General features: G+C 39.3%; 1 protein-coding gene across 3 annotated transcripts; it reads right to left on the reverse strand.

The window, feature by feature from the left end:
- Positions 1-13,545: 13,545 nt before the first annotated feature.
- Positions 13,546-15,040, reverse strand: LOC147623529 (uncharacterized). Of its 3 annotated transcripts, none has more exons than XM_086821885.1 (4): positions 14,627-15,040; positions 14,331-14,546; positions 14,032-14,188; positions 13,546-13,929 (listed from the first exon to the last, which is right to left on the reverse strand). In XM_086821885.1, the coding sequence occupies exons 1-4, from the start codon at positions 14,939-14,941 to the stop codon at positions 13,835-13,837; spliced, it is 783 nt and encodes a 260-aa protein (XP_086678011.1). In that variant the 5' UTR covers positions 14,942-15,040; the 3' UTR covers positions 13,546-13,834. The 3 variants fall into 3 exon arrangements, with proteins under 3 accessions (XP_086678011.1, XP_086678012.1, XP_086678010.1); XM_086821886.1 differs by having other exon boundaries at positions 13,546-13,945; positions 14,627-15,037; XM_086821884.1 differs by having other exon boundaries at positions 13,546-13,932; positions 14,627-15,024.
- Positions 15,041-20,101: the final 5,061 nt, after the last annotated feature.

Consider the following 20,101-nt stretch of genomic DNA (forward strand, 5'->3'; position numbering starts at 1 on the left):
TTGCATATCAACACCATCCAAGGTGCGTACATACCAAATTTATCAAATCCCCTTCTCTATTTTGAGAAAAACCAGTAAAACCAATAAAAAATAGTAGTAAAAGTGCTCTAATTCCTTTGATTCTTGTCCAAATTGAGAGACCAGGCATTCATTAGCTTAGCATTGATGTCTACTAATTCCATGTAAAAGGAATTAGACCAATTGATTACATTGAGAGAGTAATTAGCCGATTAATCACCCTTTATTTTACTAATCACTATAGATAGCCTGATTAATCAGCTCATTAATCAGCTCCATGTAAAAGGAATTAGACCAATTGATTAAGTTGAGAGAGTAATTAGCTGATTAATCACCCTCTATTTCACTAATCACTGTAGATAGCCTGTTTAATCAGCTCATAATCAGCTCCAAAATGCATAATTGCTTCAACCAATTATATAGCATCCTTCTCAAGTGTGTGTACCACAAAGTTGCTAAGGAGATTTTGAAATAAATCAATCACAAGACTTGAATTTCTATAAGATTCCTCCCCAGCCCTCAAGATGTCCAATATCTTCCCCTGTAATCAATCCCCTCTTCAGAATAATAAAAGATCTTGTTTTACCTATTTTGGCTTAGAGAGAGAAAATGTTCTAGAGAGAGGTTATTCAGTTTTTAGATATTTTTGGATGAAAAAATATCTCTTCTTATTAAAATAAATTCCCCCAAAACAGAAGTTCAAAAAGAATTTTAGAAGGTGCATTAGAAATAAATTATAATCTGCTCAAAAGGCCTTATCCTAAGGGTCTTCTTTCTCCTAACTATATGTGAAAGAACACCCTTATTCCATGTCTTCATGATTCCATAGAAAATAAGGTGTCCCCTTCCCCCGAGTAGGGTTTGCATAATGACCCTATTAACCCTTTTCGAAGACCTCTATGGCATTGATGCCAACCCAATCATATCATTTTCACCACCTTTGGGCCACATGCACCAAAATGTGTGCAATTCACTTTGTACACCATGGGATTTTAGGTAGAGAGTGCTATTTTTTGGTGTTGCACAAGCTAGAGTGGTCAAATGAGAGCTAGGACCCAAGTTTAACTTTGGTCTCCTGAGAGTGTAAAACCTAGCAGCCACACATGAGACGTAAAATGTAACTCTCACAACTCATTCTTTTATGTTGATTCAATAGAGTGCTCTTCTTCTCTATCCACTACCTTATGATATTGCTTGTTTGAGCTCTTACGTGTGATTTCTTGCATGTGAGAGAGTGACTCTATGAGAGATTTAAATTTTAGATTAAGGTTCCTATGGACCAGAATTGGTGGCCACTCTTGATCCAAGCAAGAGTAGAACCCTCAATCCCTCAAGCAAAGGATAGCTCACAAAACTCCATGTAAGTTAGAAATTCTACTTTTATCTAATTCTATTCTATGGTTTTATGATTTCTTGCTTCTTTTAATTTGAAATTAGATGTTATGCCTTGATGGAAAGGCTTCTCCCTTCTCTTCATTAAATTCAGCCCTTCTTTATCCTAGATGTATAATCAATTAAATAGCGTTAAACTTTTCGTATTGTTTTCTCTTAAAAAAATGAGAATTGATTAGACTATTAGAGTGCTAAATTCATCTTGGGGTGAATTCTAAGTAGATTTAGAATGTAAAAATTGAAAAATGGTCAGCCACATATAAAGGAGGTTATGGCAAAATTTTCTTAAATTTTGTAGAAATAAGTTTTATCTTTATGTTATTCAAAAAGAGTAATCCCCTCCGTTTGTGTATTCTAAAAGTGTTATTTTCATTCTATGCATAGAAAGATGCATATAGGAAATATTTCAGTCAATGGCCATGGCTGATAACAGCAATGATGTATTTCGCATGTTGTCTGCTGATGACAAATTGGATGGAGAAGCAACTACCCACTTTGGGCATACATGATGCAGCATGTTTTGGTTGCAAAAGGAGTGTGGAACATTGTGCAGGGTATGGATGTACGTCCAGGTTCTGTGGATGTAGGATCTGTTGAGGATGTACGTCCAGGTTCTGTGGATGTAGGATCTGTTGAAGGATGTTGCAGGTTCTAGCAGCTCTACTTTACTGCTGTTTTACCCACTGTTGAACAAGCTCGTTAGGATGGTAAAGATACACAGGCTCATGCCTTGATTGCACTTTCTGTCAAACGTAACATCACTCCACATATTCGTTCAGCTAAAACAACAAAACAGGCTTGGGATATTCTAGCTGGTTTGTATGCAGGTCGTAAATAACAGGGCAAAAATCTCTTACCTGCGTAAAGAGCTAGAATCGAAGATTATGCAGGAAGATGATGACATGAATGTTTTTCTTGCTGAGATTAAAGATCTCAAGGAACAGCTGATTTCTACAGGTGAGATTATTCATGATCATTCTCTTATGCAGACTGTTCTTGATGCTTTACTTGAGTCATATCAGACTTTTGCTTCCACGTGGAGACTTGTTACTGAGGACAGACCTGATGTTGTCAAGTATGATACTTTAGTCAACAAGCTCTTGCAAGAAAGCGCAGTCCAGGTAAAACAGGGCTAGGCAGCGTGCAGTTGATCAGGCATTTATTGCTACCCAGCAGAGAAGAAGTGGTAAGGCACTCCCTTCCACTGTTTCTTCTCCTATTAGTAGGTCTGTAACTTCTTCTCCTTCCACAGGTAGCAACAATAGGTCTGAGAAGGCTCTTGATAAAGGCAAGAAAAAGATCAGGTGCAACTATTGTAAGGCAACTGATCATGTCATTAAGAATTTCCCTAAGCTAAAGACTAAAGAGGCAAAGAAGAAAGAGTCAAATGTAGCCACAATAGCGGATGCTTCTACAAATGTAGATTCTGCAAATGTTGTGCAGGATACAGAATGGGCGTTTAGCATGTATTGCCAGTATGACCCATCTGTGTACGATGCATGTTTGGCAGTTTTTGTTGACTTTGATGTATGGTATTTTGACAGTGGTGCTACAAAGCGCATTACCTCGCATCGTGATATGTTCACTTGTCTTGAGGCTGTCTCTAATGGGAATGTTGTCACATGTGCCAATAATGCTTCTTACCCAGTAAAGGGCATTAGTAAAATTATGCTTACTGGTGTAAATGGTAGCGCTTTCACACTTTCAGATGCTTTGTATGTGCCAGGGATAAAGAAGAATCTATTGTCTGTCTCTGCGCTTGCTAGACTTGGGGACTTGTAGTCAAATTTGTGGATGACAGATGTACTGTTCATGATTTGACTTCTGGTGATAAGATTATTGCATCTGGCACCTTGTTTCATGGGCCGTATAGGCTCAATTCTTAACAAGTGTGTGGAAGATTCAGCAAATGCAGTTTCTGATGAAAAGGCAGTTTCAAATGCAAAACTATGGCATGCTCGTTTTGGTCATCTGAACTTTGCTAGTTTGCTGCATTTGCAGAAATTTGATATGGTTGCTTCATTGTCCCCTCTTGAGGCACCATTAAAACATGTTTGTGAAGGCTGTATTTTGGGCAAAATGCAGCGTTCTGCGGTCCCAAAGGATGGTTCTGTGCAGGCCACTCGCAAATTACAACTTGTACATAGTGATGTATGTGGGCCTATGCAAACTCTGTCATTTGGTAAACACTTGTACTTCGTGACTTTCATTGATGATTACTCAAGGCATGCATGGGTATATCCACTGAAGGCAAAGTCCGAAGTGTTTTTGTGCTTCAAACAGTTTTTGCTTATGATTGAAAATGTATCCAATTGTACTGTGGGCACCCTCCGTTCTTCTGATCCAGGGGGGAGTACATGTCTAAAGAGTTTGATGCTAGTCATGGGATAAAATACCATTGTACAGTGCCGTATACCCCTCAGCAAAATGGTGTTGCTGTGAGAAGAAAAGCAGGTCACTTATGGAGATGGCACGATGTATGGTCAAGAGCCAAGCTTTGCCACATGTGTTTTGTCTTGAGGCTATGTGTGCTGCATATGTACTCAACAGGTGTCCCACTAAGGCCTTGCAGTCTGTTACTCCATACAAAGCTTGGCATGGCAGGAAGCCTTCTATTGGTCACTTGCGTGTCTTTGGTTGCTTGGCCTATGCTTTAGTGCCTTTGCAACAACGTAGAAAATTGGATGATAAGGCTGTCAATTTTGTTGATTACAGTGCTGAGAGCAAGGGTTACAGATTGTATCATCCGTAGTCAAAGCGTATCTTGATTAGTCGAGATGTTGTTTTTGTGGAAGATGCTGTGTAGCCTTTGTTATCATGTACCAAAGAGATAGGTGTGAGCTCACGGGATGTATTTGATACGTTGTTGCCTCTATTTACAGGTGGGAATTCAAATGTAAGTCCTAATGAGGTAAATATTCAACCTATGCAGATTTTAAATGTGGGAATTCAAATGTAAGTCCTAATGAGGCAAATATTCAGCCTATGCAGATTTTAAACGACAACATAGATCAGGTGGGAATTCAAATGTAAGTCCTAATGAGGCAAATATTCAGCCTATGCAGATTTTAAACGACAACATAGATCAGCCTATTTTTGATGCAGATCTACCATATGTAATTTATGAGGATAGGGCTGAAAATGAGCAGGCTAGAGGTATGCCTAAATGGCTGGTGCAAACCTTGCATGATAGTAAAATTGATGCACCTATGTCTAGTCGTACTCGTTCAGGTTTTCAGCATGCCTCTTATGCATCAGATTGTTATGCTTTGGCTGTGTCTAGTATGTGTGAAGAGGAAGAACCTCTTTCATTTGATGAGGCACAAAAATTAGAAAATTGGTTGGCTGCAATGCAAAGTGAATATGATGCTATAATGAAGAATGGTACATGGTCTTTGTGTGATTTGCCTATTGGTAAAGCTTGGTATGAAAAGATACATGCATATTTGACTGCACATGGTTTTCAGAATAGTCCAACAAAAAGCACTTTGTATGTTAAACGTGTGGATGATGTACATCTAATCATTGCTCTCTATGTCGATGACATGTTGCTCACAAGACCAAATGAGGGTCATATTGCTGATTTTAAGGCTGATTTGAAGGCCTGATTTGAAGGGGATTTGATGGCCTCTAATCATTGCTCTCTATGTCGATGACATGTTGCTCACAAGACCAAATGAGGGTCATATTGCTGATTTTAAGGCTGATTTGAAGGCCTCTTTTGAAATGTCAGATTTGGGGCATTTGCATCATTATTTGGGGATACAATTTAAGCAATGTGATGGAGGTATTGCTTCGTGTCAAACAAAGTATATTGAGACATTGTTGCGGCGGATTTGGCCTTGAAGACTGCAAGCCTATTGCTACTCCAATGGAGACAGGTTTGAAGTTGATTCTTCATGATGCTGGAGATCACTTTGATGTCACACTCTATCAGACATCTGTTGGTTGCCTCATTTATGTATGCATTACGAGGCCGGACATTCAGTTTGCAGTCTCACAAGTGAGCAGGTTTATGCCTCTATCTACACTGACAGTCAGAGCGCATTGGCAGTTGCGAGAAACCCAGTTTTTCATGCTCGCACAAAGCACATTGAGGTGCATTATCACTATGTCAGGGAGAGACTCTCAGCAGGAGAGATCAGCTTGGCCTATGTGCCAACACAGGACAACCTCGCCGATCTTTTCACATCTTTTCACACAAAGGCGCTTCCTCGTGAGAAGTTCAAAGCTTTCTGCAAAGCTTTGGGCTTGCTCCCCTTTGTGGACTAATCTACTTCGGGCATGGCACTTCCCTATACATGAGTGCCAGCTCTCGTTCACACCATCACTCCCAGGGGGGATTTGTTGCCATATATATAGGCACAGTGATGTGTGTGAACACACTTAGGACCGCCGGGGTACTTTTTTCCTCTTTAGGAGGTTTTTTCCCCCGGCTTGTATATACGCCCATCATTCTACGGCTAACTTATCTTTGTACATTGACACAATCTAATACAATGTGTGTTGTGTGCATTCTTGCTTCTTCTTCTCCAAGCTTTGTGTGCTTTCCTGCAACCCTAATTCCAACATCATAAAAGTGTTACTTTCATCAATATTGATTTTTATGCATAAAAGAATTTTTTTTATCATAAAAGTGTTACTTTCATCAATATTGATTTTTATGTATAAAGTGATGCATAAAAGAATTTTTTTATCATAAAACTGTTACTTTCATCAATATTGATTTTTATGCATAAAGTGATGCATAAAAGAATTTTTTTTATTATAAAAGTGTTACTTTCATCAAAATTGATTTTATGCATAAAATGATGCATAAAAGATTTTTTTTTAAATTGATGCATAAATGACTTTTATATCAAAATTAGGGTTCTCTTTAATTCTATGTTTAATTTTCATGAATAATTGATAAATGAATAAGTAAATACACTATGAAATAAAATTCTATCGTTTCATATTCACTCGGACGGTAATGAGAAAATTCAAAAAATCTATCAAAGTTGGAAATTTAGATAAATTGATTAATTTATTCCTCATAGGAATTCGTGATTAGTTTAGAAATCAGTTAAGTGAATATTCAATGAATGAAATTCATTAAAATAGTGATTGAAATATCACCCCCTTTCGAGAAAGGTAGTTCAGGAAGAACTTTACCAGACTCGAACCCAGAATCAGACTTTGACCAAGACCAAACTCTTCGTGAGTTTCAAGGAAAGACGATGTGACCAGTTCAAGAAAATACACTCAAATCACCCAACCACCGAATCTGAAACTAAGTTGAGACCCTTTGATTTTGATCTGAGGATCAAGGTTACAGAATTCAAGGAATTCTGTTTGGAATTCGGACCTGCGATCTAGAAGTTTTGGATACGGATTTAAGATATACTCATTGTATTCAAAAGAAAATCAAAATTGAAAACTTGCATAGAAACCTTGTTTTCTTAAAGGACTGTCTTACGCCAGAATGCTGGAGGAAGCATTTGGTATATGTGTTTTTCTAAGGGAATTTTAGTTGCAACAGCTGGCGCGCAGAGTGTTCAAAGGAGAGCTCACGTGGCAAAAACCTGCCCAGGTCTTGACTAGCCTCGGTATGGTGAAAAATGGTGTGCTTCCGGTACGATGGGCGAGGGCCGACAAAGCAGTCCCTGAGTGAAGTGCCAGGACACCTAAGGAGGATCCTGGAGGGTTCTGACCAGGCGATGCACGGGCTCGCGGTGCTTAGGACACCCATGCGTATGTCACGAAAGATATATATGTATGATGACGAAAAAGATTATTGTAAACTATTACTGGATGCTGACCAGTTGGTCTCGAGACGAAGAGTCCATAGTGATAACTGTTTTTGAGAAATAGGAAACTGGATGAAAATTTTGAGTTATGATATCTATAATCAATAACTGTTTGTTCAATGGATCATTTTATAAGTTCAAGTTTTAAGAGGAGTGTGTGCGTATCTGTTTTCTAAAGCTAAAGTTAAGAAAGGCATTCAATTATGGGTGGGTGAGTACTTGTCTGGTTCTAGCAATTCCAGTGGTTGGGCGGTGGCTAACCCATGGGCCATAGGCTGGAATCAGTAGAGTTTTAATAATAAAATTGATTAATAAGAATACGCTTAGAACTCGAATAGTTAAATAATAACCTGAAGACTTCTTAAATGAATAGATCAATGGCTGTGCTTGATTCAATTAGGAAAAAATGTTGATTCCTTCAAGTTAAGTCTGTAATAGTTTTCCTTCTATCCGGTTTAATTAGATGAAGGATAGTTTAGTCTCTTGACCCCGTTTGAAAATTCGTTATTAGGAAATTCAAAAAGGTGGAATCGTCCCCGTTTTCAAGGCATGGGAAATTTTCTCAGTTTTGGTTTTCGGAATGACCACCAAGTTTAGTCTCATGCTCGGACATTCGAGGGCGAGGCCTCGAGTGGGAAACCCTGTCCTGCGCTAGAGGGAGTTGCTTCCGCTACCAACAATTGGGAATCCGGTGCGCTGGATCTCACAATTTTGGCCTCCACCTAGCATAGTATTGAAAATTCTGCACTGTTTCTTCCCTACAGTCTGCGCCGCCTGCTCCTGAGGAGAATTGGGTGGTTTGTTGTGGTAATTGAAGGTAGATGTGAGTCCCCAACACTCCTAGGTCCAATCCATCTATGTAGTGATTTTTGCAAAAAACCAACTCCAATTTCATCCACAATGAACATCTCTTCTCTGTTTTTGTGAGGGCTTCAAAACAGTGAATTTCCACTCACTTAAATGCATCAACTTTGCTCCAAATTCAATGTAGGGCTTGCACATGAGTTACCAATACATTCCCATTTTCCATATACATGATTCTTTGTCAGACTTGCAACCATTTGCCTCATACATTCACCACACTCAAGCTTCAATGGAGAGCTTGCAAAACAGAATTTTTCTTTGCTTTGGCCAACTCAAATCTGGTGTTGTTTGCGTTTTTGCACCTACAATCCGCTCAAGGATGTTTAGTAGTCCTTACTCGCCGATAGGCCAAGCTCTCAGATTTGATGAAAAACGGTGTGCTCCAAGCTTCACAGCTCCAATGGCAAGCTTCACAGCTTTTCTTCATAGCTTCTTCTCCCTCTTCTCTCACTCACTCATAAACCCTAATAGAGAGCACCAAGCTATAATACCATGATGAAAAATAGGTAGAGGGAGAGGAGACACACACACTGGAGCAAACCCTAATGTAGTAAGCAAACCCTAACCATAGAGGGAAGCCATCTCCCTTCTCACACAATGCATAAAGCCATAATCCATAATCTACAACACACTACATGTGTTGTGTCCACACAATGCTAACCCTAGCTTGTCCACACTATGACCAGCTAGACGCGGTCATTTATGTCTCACACATGTTACTACCTAACATGCCAGCACATAGTGCAATTGGCACAAGCTGACATCGAGCTTGAGTCTCAACATTCTTTACATCCATTTGATGTAAAGACCAACCCTTTGTTGCAGCCATAGCAATGATATCTCTCACAGTTTCCATTCCTACAATCGGGCTGAATGTCTCTTCATAGTCCAATGCCATAAGTTGGCGCATAACCTTTGGCCACCAATCTTGCCTTATATGTGCTCATTGAACCATCAGCATTATGCTTTACTTTATACACTCGCTTACATCCACAGTTGCCTTCTTTTCCTTAGGCAAAGGCACTAACTCCCATGTTGCATTTGTATCCAATGTTGCTATCTCCTCATTCATGGCATCTTCCCATTTCTTATTTCCAAGTGCTTACTCAAAACATTGGGCTCCAATTCCTATATTGCTTTAACCATGTAAGCATAATGATAGGTTGTATATCCATCATATCTCAACCTATCAACAGGGTACCTAACCCTCATAGACTTGCGTACACCTGGATCACTACCAGGTGTTATTGATTTCGTCAAACATGTTTTCTTGTAAAAATTAGAAACTTGCAAACACACAATTTCTAAATGCAACCTGTAACACAGTAGTATCTTATATGGACTACTGTGCAATGGTACTTTAACACAACCAATAGGTCACTAGATCTGACCAAAGTACATATACATACACCCAATGTCAAAACAATACATTTGCACTCCCAAAATACCCTACTACACTGCAATAACCAAATTTCACCCAAAGATAATTCTCAACCAAAACTTCCCGAAACTATCCAAAATACCTCGCAATGACACCAACGGAGGCCGAGATGCACTCGAAATTCAATTCTGGCCACAAAACATGAATACAAAGTACTACATATCACTTGGGCACCTCCAAACCTGTAAAGACAGCTCCTCAATTGGAGATGTGTAGCTCTTGGAGCTACCGAGGGGTATTGTACCTAAACCAAGAAGGGAAAGAGATGATGATGTTCATACTCGTGTACCGCTTCCTTGCTTTCTTGTTCGTGCCTCCTTAGCTCTGACACGAACCAGAGCTCTAATACCATAGAGAGAGAGAGAGAGAGAGAGAGAGAGAGAGAGAGAGAGAGAGAGCTTGAGTTCCTTACAAACAAACACACACACACACACACACACACACACAAGAGAGTGCAAAACACAAGAGTGATATGGATGGCTAAATTTTCTTCTATCTTCTTCTCTTCTCTATATCCATATCCATATAACTAAAAGATAGAGTACATACATAAAGGGAAAGTACTCTCCTACAACATCATACAAAATGGTCAGTCTATAGTGTGAACTCGACCATATAAGTTGGCGCTATATAACTATGCCATAACTCTAGTAATCCAAAGTGGTTGTCACACAGCCTGTCATCCACTGGCGGCATATCAACCATAATCTCACCAACCATGCTAGTGGCATAAGTGCGAAAGCTATCACCCAAGCGGGTCATCAATGTCTGTCATAGAACTAGTCAAGCTCAATATCTCAAAAACCTTGTGGGTACCTCCAAGAGCTTCACTACTAAAACAAACTTTACTCAAATTCAACACAACCCAACCTCTCTTGGGCCAACGTGTTAACCATGATGAAGACCAATGCAACATAACCCGGCCTTTACTCCGACTCCAATTCAACACAACCCAATCTCACCTTGTCTAATGTGTTAACCACCATGAAGAAGCCCAATCTCCATGTATAAAACTATGACAATCGGGCATAACATTCTCTTGAGCCAAGATGCTCTGGACTGCCATTTACCCATGTAATCATTCCATGGTGATCCTGGAGCTAATTCCTCCTATCAAACGGAGTGAACGATTTCCACCACCATGACAACTGCTTGCATTTAAAGGACCCAATCCACCACTATGACAACTGCTTGCATTTAAAGGACCCAATCCACCACCATGACAACTGCTTGCATTTAAAGGACCCAATCCACCACCATGACAACTGCTTGCATTTAAAGGACCCAATCCACCACCATGACAACTGCTTGCATTTTAGGACCCAATCCACCACCATGACAACTACTTGCATTTAAAGGACCCAATCCACTTCCACGTTAAGCAAAGGCTTTCCATATGAAGGACTTCTACATTACACATACCAATGCGACTTCACTAAGCTGCCTCCTACCACTAGGGCTACCCAAAGCTAATCATCAATATACATTACATCTACTTGCAGATTGGTCTCAAATCTATCACTCAACCTCGCATGCCAACTTCATGGCGTATCCTTGACCATCCACACCTCTCCAACTCGGTAGTCATATTCACCACACTGAATTGGGTGACACGAGGACACAATCACTGTTAGGAAGGGGTGTACATTACATGGTTTCACCAACCCCACTTATCGTAAAGCGCTTTGACATCGTACTCGTTCTCGAACGGTACTTATTTTTTGTAATACACCATTGGAACATATAAAGCAGCCTTACCCTGAGCTTAATATCAAATAGGGGAAGTGTAGAACTTCATATGCATACCTACATAAGACTAGTAATGATTGGACCAATTTTAACTTTGGCCAACCTAGTGTGAAAACTAGTCACTTGTGGGTGAAAGCATAGTATGGTGGACCAAAAAATAATGTCCTAGAGATAGGACTGCTATTTAATAATAAAACACTCTTAATTTATATTTTTAATAATATCTATACAAATGAAATGTATTTTTAATAATATCTATACAAATGAAATGTAGAGACTCTTCAAAATGTATTATTTTCCTAAAATTAGATCCTTGATAGACAAAATTTGTTATGTAATGATAAATATAAAGTGCTTTGTGAGTGCTATTTATGATGGCTAGAAGCACAAAAAATATTCTACCCTTACCATGTTTTCAGACTTGTCTATAAGTTAATTTTGACACTAAGCAAGACACATTTATTCCCTTGCAATAGAATACTTGTGAGCTCTTCTCGTCTCTACTCTTGCTTTCTTGTGGTCTATTAGATTCTTGTATGATATGGATGCTTTCTTGAATATGTTGGATTGAAGGTTTCCTCTGTTTCCAACTTATTCCTTACCCACTTTTTGTGAGAGAGAACCACCGCAAAGGACATTCTCTTTTGCCTCCATCTAGGTATAGAAATATTTGCTTTTACCCCCTTATCAAAGGACATTCTGGTTACAATAGAATGAGGATGTGACAGACAAGCTAACACACCCACATGGGGGAGTTGCATTGCAGCTCAAAAGCAAGACCCAATAACACATGATTCAGCAAGGCTACAATAAGCTCTTGACTATAGAACAATCATGAAGATCAAGAATTGTGAAATTATGGACATGATGTCTTCTTATCAATAATACATTTTGATTGCCTCTAAATTGCTTTGGCTCATGAGGGAGCATTGTGTAACTATGGACATTATTTAATATATATAATGACTTTTTTAACAAATTTACTTTTTCAAGAAAGCATGTTAATAAGAATGGATTTAAGAATCTTAACACTACACTCTTTTTTTATTGTTTTGTTAATAAAAGCTTATAAAATCGAAGATTAAGTATATAAAAAAGAGTGAACAAGAGCCATCTTTTTTGTTGTGTTGTCAAACTAACTAATACCAACAAGTAGCGTAGTACATTTTTTGAAGGTATGGGATTCAAGGATCCAAAAGTATTTCATGCAAAAGTATTTCATGCAGAGGATTTTGTGGTAGTGAAGTGAGTGATCGAGACTCTAATTGTGTGCATGTTTGTGTGTGTGTGTGTGTGTGTGTGTGTGTGTGAGAGAGAGAGAGAGAGCCCTCTTGAGCTAAAGGTGGTTGGTTCTTACTAGAATCACAAAAAACTTCTCCAAAATTGTGTTTTTTTGCTATTTATCAACAAAAGTACGATTTGGTCACACATTAAGCTTCTAAGCTAGTGGAATATAACTAAAAGTTCACACTTAAGATGCTATTTACACTTGGAAAATACATTTCTATGATAGTATTTTCCAAGTGGGTGGGTGGTTAGTTCTAGAACCACTTGGAAAATTCATTTCTACAATAGTATTTGCCAAGTGGGTAGTTGTTGGTTGTTCTAGAATCACAAAAAAGTTTCTTCAAAATTGTGCTTTATATTCAACAAAAGAGTTTCTATGATTTGGAGAGACACATTTTACTAGTGCGATATGATTAAAAGTTCACTTCAAATGCTATTTACACTTTCTTACATTTCTACAATAGTATTTGCAAAATCATCTTGACAATTTCAATTTCATTTTTTTCCCTACCACAATAGAAATAGAAAATTAAATATTTAATAGATTTTTAAAAAAAGAGTAATATGTAAAATAATAAAGACACTTTGAAACACCATTTCATCGAAAGGTGTGCGCATTACACGGGTGAGAAATCGTTTTAGAAATGATGTATTTTTCTTTTCCATATCCTTAGTGTCAAATCACTTCTAAAGAGAGAGAGAAAGCTCTCAAGGAAACATCTCCTAGCATGTGCACTCTTAAGTATGTGGAGAGTAGACAAGGAAAGTGAGGTTAATGAGGGTTGATTAACCTCCTAAGGCCTCACCTCTACACTTTTACATTTCTACAATAGTATTTGCAAAATCATTGGAAGTTGTCACTTCGAATGCTATTTACACTTACATTTCTACAATCATATTTGCAAAATCATCCCCACAATTTCAATTTCAATTTCAATTTTTTCCCCTACCACATTTGAAATAAAAAAGTAAATATTCAATATATTTTTTTTGAAGAGTAATATGTAAAATAACAAAGATACTTTGAAACACCATTTCATCTAAAGGTGTGCATTACATGGGTGAGATGTCGTTTTAAAAACGATGTATTTTTCTTTTCCATATCCTTTGTGTCAAAACACTTCTAGAGAGAGAGAGAGAGAGAGAGAGAGAGAGAGAGAGAGCGCTCTCAATGAAACATCCTGGAATGTGCACTCTTAAGTATGTGGAGAGTAGACAAGGAAAGCGAAGTTAATGAGGGTTGATTAACCTCCCAAGTCCTCACCTCCTTACACAAGCCATAACATAACTCGCTCTAGTTATAAAAATGAGATTTCTTGACGAGGAAAGACTCGTCTTGTCGATCTGCAGGCTGCTGGGCATCATGTGGTTTCAAGCGTTTGCAAGCAGCTTCTGCAACGAAACACTACTCCATCAACCAATGAAATATATTATTAATATGGCCTATCACAGAACTAATCTATAATAAAATTGCGGCTTTCAACAACAAACCTTCCACAAGAGGGCTTGCATGCATTGTGTTAGTTCTTCGCGCCAAAAAATGTTTGATCCAAGGGTTCTTAAGAGCCACTACAAACGGTATCAACGGCCCGATGTCAGGGGCTTGGACGGTAACGGGCCGCCATCCGCCGTTTCGCCACGCCTTGAACTGCACGAACCAATTACAAAACTAATCATGATCGTAACCAGGATAACAGCTAGTCAATTAAACATAATCCTACTCATAGCAATAACCATGATAATTAACTCTAAATAGCCTTCATAGTTTCGGATTAGTGCCCACTACCGACCTCCGTTATAGCCCTAGCTTGTTGGGAGCTTGCACAATCGACTAAATCTGAGGAATCCGTGAGGCTTGTAGGGTCTGTAGCTTGGTTGTGGGCTGCACATAGATTGCCATCAAACATAACGCTCTTCATGAAATCAGCTTCCATGTAGTCCAAGTAGGAGCTGTGCTTCTCATCCGTCCATCCTACTGATGAGGACCCTAATATCTGTTCGAAGTACTGAAAACAATAAGGATAATTAAGCAACTGCTCTTAATTATGCCTTGATTAGCATAATCCCACTCTATAGTTAAGATTACCTGCTGATCCTCTTCGATGTCCTTGCGAAAACATGAACTGCGATAAGACTGTCCTCTGCACCGCTTCCTGTTGTTGCCCTCACAATTGCATGTAATGCTATAATTAGCAGCACCCGGATAGCCCCCCTGGGATTCACCTTGCCCCTCTTCAACATCCCCACTGCAAGGATTAGTATTAGTATTATGATTAGGACTAATCAAGGGGCTGCTGGTCTGCTCATCATCACCACTATAAGCTTCGGCAACGCCCTCTGGGGCTTGGCATGCTTCTTCAATGGAGGAGGAGGAAGAAGAAGAAGAAGAAGAAGGAGGCATCTTTGAAGAGTAATCTAATGGTGTTTAAAGGCCTAACAAATAATGATTTATCTGTAAGGAAAGAGGCCTAAATAAATAATACTTAACAAATGATAATGATGATTAGCATTGGTAGTATGAGCTGATGAAAGCGAAGCTAATGAGCGACAGAGAGCAAAGGGCCACGTCGGTGGGACCGAGATCTTGATGGAAGCGTGTAGAAAGCAGGGCAGGCGGAAGAGATCTCGCACCGAAGAAGAAGAATACGAGCGTCGAAGATCTTTTGGGCTGGCGTGTCCACACCAGGGAAAGCCAACGCGGTCGCTGATTTTTTTCGACGCTTTTTCCTCCGCCACGTAGGATGACTGGCTGATTCTCCCCATGAGAAATGGACACACAAACCCTCCTCTCGCAATTTAAGAAATAAGACTTCTTACTCTTACCACCACCCAACAACTGTCTGACACAGCGGGGTCCTTAAGCCGGAAAGAGTTGGGATCAACGCCGCAGGCGGGTCCCGAAAGCAAGCGGAGGCCATCCACGTGGATATCGCGGCATGGTCCAGCGGTAAACCACGATTTTCGGGAAAAGCTATTCGGGCTACAGCAGTGCTCGAAAAAAAAACTATTTTCTTAAAAATTAGAAAACCTTCATATATAAAATTAAGAAATTATCACTGAAGAGTTTTTTTATTTTTGAAGGTATTTGTACTATATTCCCTCAAATTTTGCAAGTATTCGCACCTTGCACCTATAAATTTGCAGGCATCTTTTAAAATTTGAAGGTGATATTACACTAAACCCGGGTTTTTTTCGAGCACTGGTGGTCGTCTGTGAAAGCGCATGACATCAATCGTTCAAATTGGGGCGGCTACATGGATACCATTCAGTGTTTACATAAAACCCACAAACCCTTACAAAAATTCCTGATCTCACTTGTAAATTTTATTTTTGCAATTTTAAAGATCGACAAAATTTTAAGCATTTTAGTTATATTTTAGTGAAAAAAACCTCTAAATATTGAAGAAAAACTTGTAAATTTTAAAATTGCACGTTTTAAGATCTGAGAAGAAAAATATTCTCCGCCGTGAACACTGCTACCATTAAAAGAAGGCTGCCAAAGTTTGACATCATCGATGGATAATGAATCAGGCTCGAAAAGTAAACTCGGACCACACTAACTTTGGGCTTTCGGTGTCGGTTTTTTTATTCGGATTTACTGACAACAACGGTTTTGGACCCTGTAGGATGGCCTCCCAAGAACCTTGTATGTAGCTTATGTTGGGTATTTCTATGGTGTTTAATTCGAATCCTAGCCCACTCACCTATTGTGGATTTTTTTGCATTGGAATTGATAGGTTGACACACCAAGCAAAGCACTAAATCTGTGGAGTTCTCAGTTCACTCCATTGCCAGGAGTTCTCAATCCACTCCATTGCCACCTACGTGGATCAAGATGTATGCCCTTACTCTCTTTCTCTTGCAAACTATCTTGATCCTTGCAAAATATATGAATCACTTGTATGATAATTGCAGTACATATGAATCAACCTGGGCATTTTGGACAGAATGATGGATGAATCAACATGTAATAAACGTGACTTTGATTTTGATGAATTATCAGATCGTTTAACGTTCGATGATGTGTCAGGCAATGACCCGGATGTTGAAGAGTTCGTTCATCAAGATGGTATCCAAAGCATCTAACCACCAAAGAACAATTCACAGAATCCATTTCTTTTTGTTTCGCCCAAGTACTACACTTTTGACATGCAAAACTACAACTTGATTTTGTAGGCTTGAAGCCTTTACCTTCTTTTGACCCATAGAAATCACATACACACACCCAAACTAATGACACATGGCACACTTATCCTATCCACACACATAGGTGGTGTTCACACCTACAAGTCCCCGAATCCCAACAAACCCCCCCTTGGAGTGAAGGAGCTATTGTCTGAGAAACCTTCAATATCCGTGGTGATTTGGACCATACATTGTATCATGTGTTCAAAAGAGAACCAATGACACCAACACCAAAAATCTCATGTTAGGCTTAATATAAGGGCTTAAGCTACATGTCAGTTTACCCAAAAACAATTGCCCCTTTCTCTAAGCTTGCCCCTTGCTCTAAGCAAGGGTATGAAGAGAATAATATAAGAGCTTGACCACTCATGAAAACCTACATCAGTTTACCTAAAAACAACAGCCCCTTGCTCTAAAAGCAAGGGTATGAAGAGAACAATGGAGCCTTTATAACAATAAGGCATTATTACATAGTGGAAAACGCACACAAGGATTATTTAATTCCGCAGGCAAAGAACCCTTGACTCACACACACAGAATAAATTAGAAGACCCAATCATAATATTCCTCATTTGAGAGAAATATTTTCTATTGGTCTCAATGCTTTGGCCATCCTTTTGCAGCAGCTGTCTTCAATGTGTCCAAGCTTCTTATAGAAGTTGCATCTAAATGTCATGCCTTCGTTCTTACCTTTGAACTTTCAGAGCATGATGGCTTTGTCTAATTCACATGCAACTTCATCTTGCTCTTTGTAGTGTGGTAGTCTTCATCTATGAGAGGACTACAACCATCCCATCATTTGCCATTAGGGTTTCAAAAAAATTTAAATCCTGTTCTATTCTAGATAGAAGAATTGCCTTCATGTCATCTTCATTAATGTTTGCTTTTGGGCTAGCAAGTTACTGAAGAATAGAGCCTATGTTACCCAAATGTTCTCCTAGGGTATTACTCTCATTTCATTTTTATATTATAGAAATTTCGCTCGAGAAATAACTTTGGATTATTAATCTTGTTGCCAAAAAGATTCAGTAGCTTATCCCATACCTCCTCCTTGGTTGGTTTGTTAAAGTCCACATGATGTATGAGGTTGTCTGCGAGGATGAGTCCAATGAGGCAAGGGCTTTGTCATTCCTATCTTGCTAGACACAAATCCTCTTGGCACTTTGATATGTGGTCAGTGCCCTTGAAGACATTCCACACACCATCCCTTAGCCTCACCTTTGTTTGCTAGGTGGGAAAGTTGGAGCCATTAACTTGTTTCTTATGTTGATCTCCATGTTGACATTGCATTGCATGTAGCTCCAGTTACAAAGGTGCAAAATTGATGGTGATAATTAGCGACATTAAAAGTTGTAGATTTGAATGGTGATGATTGGTAGTGACAGTTAGTGGTGGTGTCAAAGTTGCTAAACTTTTCAAGTGCCATGCTGAAATTGCACATTGACATTACATTGTAGGTACAAAGCTACACGACTTGACGGTGATGGTTGGCAACATGGATGGATGACGATGTACAATGTCTCATGGACATCAAATTATTTTTGTTGGTAATGGTGTTGCTTGGCATGGCGATCTGCAAATATTGGAGCTGGGTTTTTTGACATCGAGCATATGACTCACTACGAGAAGCATGGGGAAATGGCAATGCAATGATAGGTAGAAGCAAGTGATGCACTGGCAAAAGAGAATTATGTGCTAGTAGGGTGTCGAGTAGCGAGTAGATCATGACAGTGGCATGAGACAAGTGGGCAAGAATATGTGTAGATGGATGAGAGATATGGGGGACGAGGTATAGGGTCAAAGGCCTACTCTGAGACATGTTAGTTTACTTGGTATCATGGTGATGGGCTAGATGGGTGAGAGAGAGAGAGAGAGAGAGAGAGAGAGAGAGAGAGAGAGAGAGAGAGATCTAGATTACATGACTTAATGATATTTTTATTAATGTGTTAAACCTTTAACAAAGGATGACATTGATATTAACAATATGTTGAGTGACTTTGAGATCCTCACACACATGTATGTAGTTATGTTGCGAAATCATGGAGGAAACTCTAGTCCCAACATTCAAGAACCTACTAATTACAGTCGTATGATGCCTCATTTGAGGTACATACCCTAATACATGCTTGGCCCAGGAAGGGACTACACCTCAATATGTGCCTCATCTAGGAAGACAAGGTTTAACCTCGGTAAGACCAAATATAGGTGCCTCACCCAAGAAGAGGAGGATTAACCTCGATAAGACCTTGTTAAAAATCAAATATAGGTGGTCTTCCAGGAACAACCTTGCAACTTGCCACAACAACCCAAATTGATCTATTGAGAATGGCAAAAGAAATAGGAAGGTGGGTAGCTAGAGATTTAGGAACACACCTAAAAAGATTCGGGGAGGAGAGAGCTTGAGCTCTTGCAAGCACACACACAATCACACAACAATGGATAACACACACACAAAGATGGAAGGCTAAAATCTCCTTCTTCTTGCTCTCAAAAGAAGGCTACAAAAGATAAGTGAAAACCAACATAAGTACTAGAGTAATATGCACAAGCGGTCCATAATGTAGACACGCTAAGTAGGTGAGATGGAAGGTAGGTATGTCATAACTCGGTTGGACTAGGTAGGTGTAGTCCGGCTATAGAATCACCGGCAAAGATCCAATGTGTCAGTAGTAGATACCACATATGCCAAGGGTGTAAATGTGGAATGGTCACCCATGCACATCATGAGTATCAACTCTTGTTGAGATTAACATCTCAACACTCCCCCTCAAGCTCAACTCCATCTCCAAGACTCGCAGAATCTGTGAAGCTTCTCTGCCTCCAAGGCCTTGGTGAAAATGTGAGCTACCTGCTCCTCTGTGCTGCTTACGTAACGAGATCAACATATGCTTCCAAGACCTTCTCTCTGATGAAGTGATAATGAACGTATGTGTTTGGTCTGCATATGAAACACTGGGTTCCTGGTGGCCAACTATATGCTACTAAGGTTATCACATAACATATGACAGCCTAAATGTCCACATGCAGCCCTAAATCTCCAAGCAGCTTACATAACCAAGCTACCTCACATGCTGCCATCGCAGCACCCCTATATTTTGCCTCCATTCTCAGCAAGGCAACTATCGAGGCACCTGTGGGCTGCTTCTTGATGCTCCATGTAGTAGCACCACTCCCAAAGGAAAACATCAACCTTTTAATAGATCTTCTATCCAAGATGCTACTAGCCCAATCTACATCATTATATATATACACTTACACATGTTGTTACAGGTATATATTTATTCATATTTTTTATGAATTAATAATCTTACAAAAATATGTTTAATTTAATTTGTGCAGGATTCAGTTTTATGCAAGTGGGCATAAGATTAATGTA

Source organism: Cibotium barometz, chromosome 27 (assembly GCF_041138505.1).
Source record: "Cibotium barometz isolate CiBa-2024 chromosome 27, ASM4113850v1, whole genome shotgun sequence".
Classification (NCBI taxonomy): Eukaryota; Viridiplantae; Streptophyta; class Polypodiopsida; order Cyatheales; family Cibotiaceae; genus Cibotium; species Cibotium barometz.